Source organism: Falco peregrinus, chromosome 2 (genome assembly GCF_023634155.1).
Source record: "Falco peregrinus isolate bFalPer1 chromosome 2, bFalPer1.pri, whole genome shotgun sequence".
Taxonomy (NCBI): Eukaryota; Metazoa; Chordata; class Aves; order Falconiformes; family Falconidae; genus Falco; species Falco peregrinus.
Window position 1 is genome coordinate 45,149,952 of NC_073722.1, and position 8,753 is coordinate 45,158,704.

General features: G+C 34.9%; 1 protein-coding gene across 1 annotated transcript; it reads right to left on the reverse strand.

The window, feature by feature from the left end:
• Positions 1-218: 218 nt before the first annotated feature.
• Positions 219-8,293, reverse strand: LOC101917492 (transmembrane emp24 domain-containing protein 11-like). The gene is made up of 5 exons (XM_005229844.3): positions 5,683-8,293; positions 4,700-4,800; positions 3,854-3,979; positions 1,481-1,627; positions 219-715 (listed from the first exon to the last, which is right to left on the reverse strand). The coding sequence occupies exons 1-5, from the start codon at positions 5,810-5,812 to the stop codon at positions 566-568; spliced, it is 654 nt and encodes a 217-aa protein (XP_005229901.1). The 5' UTR covers positions 5,813-8,293; the 3' UTR covers positions 219-565.
• Between the last annotated feature and the right edge of the window lie 460 nt (positions 8,294-8,753).

An 8,753-nucleotide genomic window follows, 5' to 3' on the forward strand; every position in this document is an offset into this window, starting at 1 on the left:
CCACTGTCGCTTAAAACTTCAAATATTTTAAAAGTGAACAGTCACAGTTATATTTGAGTAAAAGCTAGGTATTACACATACATAGGCCTAGTTCAAGACACTCTCCCCAAATTAAGCTCCACAAGGGATATAGTTTTTTCTCTGCCTACTATCTGAATCCTAGTCAGTTTGAAGTGCTGAACTGTTCATGATGGTAACAAATAAGTTTACTAAGCAAGTAGAGAAATTTAAATATTAGGAAACTTTATTAGACTTCTATTTCAGATTTAACAATCCTGAGTTGAACTTAAATGCTGCCTTAGTCACTGAGTCCTTCTAGACTTAGCTTTACATCTGTAGGGAGAAAAAACCTGGTAAGAGATGGGAATCAAGGAGTAAAATGTAAGGTGATGACAGAGGTTGTGATACAGATGAAGAAACCAGAGTTAGAGTAAGAATCAGAGCAGATGATGAAAGAAGCTTGAGAGCTTTATACAACCACTTTTCTCATAGATGCAGGGTTTCCTTGGACGTTAGGTGTTATGTGGTGTGCAATTTTTGAATCTGTGCATTTACTTTATAAGACTTAAACAAGCTTCTTAGATATAAAGAAATCTCTGAGAGATTTCATTTGCCAGATTCCAATGGAAATGAGAATTAGTGTTTGTACTATAGCCCACCATAAAATATTGCTGTTGGTTTCTTCACTTGTTTTCCGAAATTTTTCTTCACGCTCCTAAAGAAGAAAGGAAAAGCATAATTATTACTTTTGCCATCTGTATGTGTCATGCTGCTATCCAGGTAACCCAATAGACACCCCTTTTCTGCATAGTAGTGAACAAACACCTTTTTCATATTGATAAAAATGAAAGTTTGTTCTTATTAATAAGGTGGGTATCTTTATAACTCAAAACTAAGAAGTAGACACACTGAATCCTAAAGGCAGAAAGGCAAACAGAGCTTTCCCTTGTTCACAAGGGAAAAGATATATTCAAAAGATATATTGTGATAAATATGTTCCATTAATACAGGCTTAAGCCTTTTAAGATTTACAGTCACTTCCACATTGCATTGAAGAACCTTTTTGCAACCAAATCTCTTTTTTTTAGGTTTCAGACACAGTCTGGCTGCCTGCATACTTACCCACTCCACTAAAGTTTATGCACACAGACCAGCATGGAAACAAAAGCTGGCAACACCACCAGCAATGGTACCTGCCGCGGGCTCAGCTGCTGTTACTGACTCTGACCAAGAAAACTATACTTGGAAATTCCTGCTTTAAAACAACACCTGTTGCTATAAGCATGAGTTCACAGTGTAATTAGTTTTTATGTTACACCTTAAAAATATTTTGCAAGGTAATTTAGTCTGGTTAAACACCAATAGATTTTATGTGTTGGTTAAAAGTAACACTGTAATTAAATAATAAGCCTCATAATACTTTTTAAATCAGTAAGTCTATTACAATGTTTTTAACATTTCCATTAGGGAATATACATACTCTTTCATAGTTTTGTTCTTTGGATACATGATGAATTTCCTCAATTAGATGTTCTAGTCTAAAGTTAATTTCATCCACTTTGTCTTTGGCTTGAACAACAGACTCATCCAAAAAATGTTCTCCAACTCTAATGTCCAAATGGATACGCTGCAAAAGTAAAAATACTCTCATTAGTGTGTCTTCTGTGTTTTCAAAATTCCTTAGAAAAAAAGAAACAATGGATAATTCCCCTTTAAGCTCATTACAGGAAAATATTATTAATTGCTTATAGAAATACTCCTTAAAATTAGAATCAGGTAGGATATTTAAAGTGTTTCTTAATTTTATTTTTAAATTAATTGCACAAATTTGCAGTCTTCACTAATGTTAGGGCATTATTTTATGCTAGTATTGATTCAATTGCCATGGGAATGTTTTCTGTTCTTTTTCCAAACTAGTTTAAAAAGTGACCACCATTAGGACTGCTCATTGTATTTCACTTTCCATCTTAACACTGCAGAAATTACATTCTTCGGTAGTACCACAGGAAGCTTTTTATAGATGCACTTTCAGGTTTTCTCCACTAACAGTTGGGAATATAAGACTGGACCAGCTGAATCATTATTTGCAGTTTATCATAGGTATTAAAGCAGAACCATACATAAGGTATCTTTTTTCTTTCTCCACACAGCTTATCCAGTATGAAATACCTCCCAATATCCTATAAAATACGGCGCAATCTATAACAAAAATGCCCCAAACCTGCCAAGCAATAGACCCATAGAAATAAAAGAAAAGAATGGAACTTGCAATATTATGCAACTTATTCTGGCATGAATTAAAAATTTTACTGAAAATAATAGAAGAAAGTTCTTTTTGAAGCCAATTTGTACCTAAGAGAAAATTAAATAGTTTTAATCAAACAGATAATCTGTGGAAATCCCAGAGCTTAGTGTTATGATGATAGAAGCTTGGTCTACTCAGACATTAGCCACAAATGAAGAGCACATCTTCTTTCTGCTCTCTTAGAGTTAGCTCACCGAATATCTAGAAATCTATCTCATGACCTTATGGTAGCCTTTGTCCATTAATTTATTTACTTTTGGTTTGTAGCAGTTTAGATAATCACCACTGCATCTGGTGCTTGCAGAAGACCACTTAAAGATTCAACCTAGCTAGAGAATGTTTTTCCTTTTGTGATCCTTAATGCTGCAGATATAATCAGAAAAAGCAATTATTTTCCTTTTCTACTGCTGTGTTAAGCTAAACAAACCACCCTATTTAGTATTTATGCTATTGATCTTCTCCTTCCCTGCACCTGTTCACTTCTTTTGAATAGGATGACCAGAACTGTACATGGTGCATGCCTTGTGTAAAATTATATTAATACAGCTCCATCTGTACCAGATAAAAACCTCCTCGTGAATCCTCAGAATCACATCCATGATGTGTAGTTAGCTATGACTAACGAATGCTTTATCCCTCTTACCCTCCCTAGTTGATGAGCTCCACAAATGTTTTTATTATTAGAACCTAAGTGCTTTTCCAATGTGTATGATTAAATTTCAACTCATTTCCATTAATCAGTCTGTAAGAATAACCACTCATTCCAGTGTAATAGTCCCAATTCAGCACTGTTAACTTTTCTCAGTTCTGTGTCATCTACATGTTCCCAAAGCATACACCCAGGATGAAATTTGGCCTATCTCACTTAATATGTTTACAAGCTGTTTCTATCTAGCTGGTTATCTACCTTTTTTGCAGTCAGCTTTAGGAGGAAAAAGCACCTCTAGAGAGTAATTCTCACCTGTTCAACTCTATTTTGAGAATACGCATATAAATAAAATTTTCAAAACAGTCTTTATGAAATTGTTTGCTGAAATACATTAGAGCCATGATGTCACCTCTGATGGCTTAACTTTTCGCAAATCTGCATTAAGAACAACTTTGTTGGTAGTAGACAATATCAAGTGTACTAAATATTCTTAATGAGAATATCTTTCAAAAATTGAAATGTTACATTTTCTTTAGGAATTCAATCTAAGCTACTGAAGACATGGAATATATGACAAGTGTTTGTGTTAGTCTTACACACCTATCTTTTTGAACCAATTAGTTGTTCTTTATGAGAATCTTTCACATTCAAAGCACTGTACAAACATTAAATCATTCTATAGTTGTTAGTCTTGCATCTTGAATCTTGCCTTCTTAAATATCAGAACAGAATGGTTTTATCTCTTCATCTTTCTAATTCTAGGTTTGTCTTCTTTACCTACTAGGACACGTTGAATTATGTACTAGAAGTCAGACAAACTTCTAATCTAGTTTGTAATCTCTGCAGTTTATAAACAATTGATACTATTACAACAAAGAATATTTAAGAAGTTCGCCTACCAGTTTACTTCCTGCAAATGCCACAAATCTTGTGGAGTTAGACTGTAAACAGATAACATGCTCCCCGGAGAGATAGGATGTAAAAGAAAATGTCCCTTGTGGCCCATACAGTTTTGACAATAGTACCTGTAATTTAAATATTGTATCTGTTGGGGTTTGTGCATTATAAATATCAATAACACAATCAAAAAACAGTACTGTAAATTGGATGTAAAAGGTAAGCAATTAATCTCCTGACATCATTAAATTAATCTGAATTTCAGAATAGGTTTATTTAGCTCACAGTGAACATTGAAACGTTACAGAGTTCTGCAATGTACAAAAGCCAGTGCTCTCTAAAGCATTTAAAATTTAAAAACTAAGACCTTGTCTAGGCACAGAAATAAATTGTTGCTGAAAACCTCAGGTCTTCAGGGCAAAGAAGGCAGCTGCTATGCATGATGGCTGTATGCAGCTTCATGGTAATCTTGACTTTTGCAGTTTAGTTTATCACCAACCTTCCTTTCTGCTGCCCATGTACTTTTACCTCAGTAGCAAATTTTCATTTTGTTTTAAATTTAACCTGTTTTCTCAGTTGTCACTTACTATTCTTAATGACACGGTTTCCCAAATACAGTAGTAATGCAAAAATTGTCCACACGCATCATTATCAAGCATTGTAATTTCTATTTACGTTGAAAGAAATCACAAGGTGCTTATACCTTTCAGCATCAAAATACTGAACTAGCTGGTAGACTGTAGATTTACTTTTTCCCCAAAAGTGTCTATTATTTTTAGATAGTGCTGCCTGCCAGTGCCAAAACTCAACTCATAAATCCTACAGAAATATTAGTAAAGCTTATTTACCTCAGCAGACGGAGCTGTGACAGTCACAATCATTCCCAAACCAGGAGCAGATTCAAGAAAGTCTTGTTTATGTATATCCCAGCATTGTACTTTGTAATTCCCTGAATAAAAACATAGATAAAATCTGTTAAATAAAACAGCTTAATATTAAACATCTTTATGGCTTTTTCAGCAAAAATATAAAGATAAATTATTAACAATAAAACAATATAAGTATTTCATGTGCTTATTATTAAAATTGCTCAGGGGGCACTTTATAACACTGTGAAATTCAATAAATTTTTACTACACTTGAAAATGTTCTAGAATACTACAAAAATGGTTGATTAACAAGTAATACTTTCTGATTACCACTAATGTTCTGGCAAGGTTAGCATACAGAATGCATGTGGAGACCTCCAAAATCTAAGTGTACTGTATTCACATTACATTTTTAGGAGTCTTTCATATTTATCACATTATTTATAAAAAATTATTACATATTATTTTTACGATCCCCTTTCAATCTTACATTTACAGTCTTGTAGATTAATTTAATGTGCTTGTGATATCCCAGGTGAAATGAAACTTTAGTACATCCTGAATTGCTTCTTTCCGGACCAACATCAATCAAAAAAAGTAACTCCCATTCAATGGGGAAAACCATGTTACAGAAATTCTGGTTTGAACAAGTAAATCAGTCAGAATGTATAGAACCACACATTGAAGCAACAATTCCACTGCTATAGAATTAGAAGACATTCTTTATCTTTGTGTAGTCAGTTAAGCACTTTGGAAGCCTGCATTTCTTTGTGTGATGTACACACACAATGTGTGAGGACATTATGGCTAACCCCTGATGTGGGGAATTATTTTCAGTGTACCCTCTCTCTTATCACCATGATTTTACCATATTCATCAATCACAGATTTTCCTGTTACATTACATGCTATCTTTTTTTATTGCATAAATTAGATCCTCATATAACATTGACAGGTACCTACCAATTACCAATGTGTCGCTGGGGACATCTTCAATTATACATTTCTCTTCTCTTTCTCCACTGTGAAAATACAAAGCAAGTGAAAAAGAAATCCAAAAGTTCACAAGAAATCCTATTAATTGGCTTTTCATGGTTTTTATGTATCCCAGTTGTACTGCTTTTGAAGATAACTATTTACAAATGTATGTAGTCCTGTGGTCATTCCCTGTTTGCCGCTTATCAGTGTATTTTTGAGAGAGAAAAAAAAACACTGTGAGAAAAGACAGCTGGTGGTTACACATTTATAAATAACTACAGTATGTTCTGCAGAATGAGATAACATGAAAAAGATAACTTGTAAAGTCTGTCTTCTTTCCCAGCATCTGGATTAAAATTTCATTATATACACATAGAATAACATGACACTTCTCAGGTACTTGGGATCGATTCCCTAGATTACTTTACTGTAAGCAATCATATTGGTTATCTCTTTCCATAACGTGCTGAATATTCAACTTAAATGAACTTGTTAACTTATATTTCCCATTTATTCTGGGGGATTATTTCAGAGTTTTACTCTTTTAATAAGAAATCTTGTAATTTCCAGCCTAAATCATTAGACATGTATACACCTCTACAAAATCCACGGGACTACATAAAAGGGCTGAAAGAAACATGAAGAACAAAGTCAAAAGAACTTGAACAATAAAAGAATCTGAAAGTCTAATGAATAAGATACTGCAGGGTAAAAACCCCAACAAAATTAACACTTTCTAAATAAGATTTTTTATATAAGAATATCTTTTTTATTAGATACTGTCTAATAAATTCTCTAAAGAAAGTTATAGTAGGAATCAAAAAATGATCGAGGTTTTAATTTGTACCCTTTGTATAAAACAATCTATATGTCTGATGACAAACTCATTTACCACTCAAATGTTCCTTGTCCCATAAACTGAGATTACTATGTCTGAAAGGTTGGCCTAGGTGTGAGAGGATGTGTGGTCATTTTCCAGCAGGGACAACCTACCTATGGGACTATTTCCAGCAGGGAGGACCAATCTTTGAGCTCATTTTCCCCTTCAGAATCTCACTACACTCCTCTTGGAAGGTTCTAGAATTTGAACACTGATTCTCTCCAACCCTGCCATGTTCCTCAGCAGCACCTGGCATTTGCAAAGTAAATAGTTCAGTAATGTCCTTGAATGTCTTTGATAAACCTCTGAGTTCTTTTCACAGTTCTGTCATCTTAACTTCAGAGCGTGGGATATAAGCTACCTCTACTGCCACACACACATGCCATGTACGCGCTACACAGTGCTGTAGACAGGGAAAACACCATTATCTTGCTGGAATTTTACCAGCAATTGTTTTGCTTGAAAAGGTGGAAGTTGGTTTTTATTTTATGGGGGGTTTTATACAGCTGTCAAATGCTCAGCTGTATAAATTGCATCCTCAACACTATGCACGCATCAAAGGATCATGACTAGACCTTTTCTCGCATTGTCCAACATCACCTCTAAATTTTTCTTTCAGTTACCTCATAAAATGTTCCATTTGAATTTACTGTTATTTGGCTACAGCTACACTTGTAAATGAAACTATGTTGGTCTTCCCATCCATTTCTGAGCAGCCTTTCTGGGAATCTGCTTTGGTAGGAGATGCATTCTTCCAGGGCTAGTAGCTGTAGAATTGGCTCCATCATAGCACAAGAATATGTATTTTCCTAGCATCAAGGAAGAAGGGGGGACCGCAACTCATCTTCAATATCTGTAATCTAAATACCTAAAATGTCAGTGTGGTAACACTTACTGGATTATTTCATACCTGCAAAAGAAGGACTGATTCATATTTATTACCATCCACTGCACCTGCTCTGTATAAAATCTCAAAAATAGAATGTGTTTGTCTAACACTGGCACAGGCTTACAACCATCATCGGTTCAGTCCATTTCACAGCATAAAGTATCTTCACAGAAGTTCTAGCACAGGTGTTAGTTCACCTCCAGCAAAACATAACATCTCTATACTGATATAAGAGATACGAGGAGAACTGATCTCTTAAACATGATTCCATACAGTTAAGGTTAGAGGGATACAAGCTGCATCTTATGGCCATTGAATACTTATAGAGTCTCAAGGGTGATATTAGGACTCTGATACTACTTTAGGATTTATCCATTTGAAATAATTTTAGATTATACAGAATCTTATCACATAATTAGACTCCTACCCCTCCACCACAGGGAGATCTTGACTGACATGCGTCTGCATAAATTCTCATGCTACACTATACCTGCAAGAAGTATAGGTTTGTCTGCATATTGTGAGCTACTTAAGCAATCATCCTTTTAGCTTTTCATTGACTACTTGAGGTTTCCAAAATGTTATGTTCCAATGGTAGAAGACAAGATGGACAAGGGACCATGACTTCATCCTTCACTGTGCCCAAACCAGTAGGGACAGATAGATTACTTCTGTATTTTTGGCTAGCAAATGCTAACATAGTAGGGCTGCTGGACTTCAAACAAATGAAAATAGTCACCCTCCAGGTGATCCTGTTGTCATGTAGCATACTGAGAGCTTTTTTGTTTCAGGCATCCACAATTCCTGCAAATTATCATGGACACAACTTCTGCATACTACATCCCATTAAACAGTTTTTGGCTGACTTCAGAATTGCTGTATCAAGTGTTAGATTTATTTTATGAGCACGTTAAATATTGTCATGGAATATTCTGAGTTAATCTATTATGTTGAATCATTCATGACAAGTCAGATATTCCCAATGTACTTAATTACCTGGGACTGGGAATATCACGAAATTGACTTTTTTGCCTTCAATACCATCAGTTACTCTCAGATCCTTTATTCACACTCCAGTTATGTCCTGCTGGGGAAAGTGCCCATTCAGTGATCAGAAAGGCTGGCACACACTTTTCTTCTCCTTCTAGAAGCTAGGTTCATATTAGTTTCCATGACCATGCTTAACTCAGTCAACGTGGATAGGGTATTAGAACTATTTTTCAATAAGTCCAAGACTATCCCTCCCAAAAATGATCTTTAAAAGCAGACCCTGTACTATTTTGTTAA

What these genes read in the sequence shown, in the direction of transcription:
- LOC101917492 (XM_005229844.3), bottom strand. Translation starts at nt 5,812, where the DNA reads ATGAAAAGCCAATTAATAGGATTTCTTGTGAACTTTTGGATTTCTTTT. An exon ending in CAGCGACACATTGGTAATTG is followed by an intron (nt 4,801 to 5,682) that starts GTAGGTACCTGT and finishes GTTTTTATTCAG; the next exon opens with GGAATTACAAAGTACAATGC. An exon ending in TCACAGCTCCGTCTGCTGAG is followed by an intron (nt 3,980 to 4,699) that starts GTAAATAAGCTT and finishes TTTAAATTACAG; the next exon opens with GTACTATTGTCAAAACTGTA.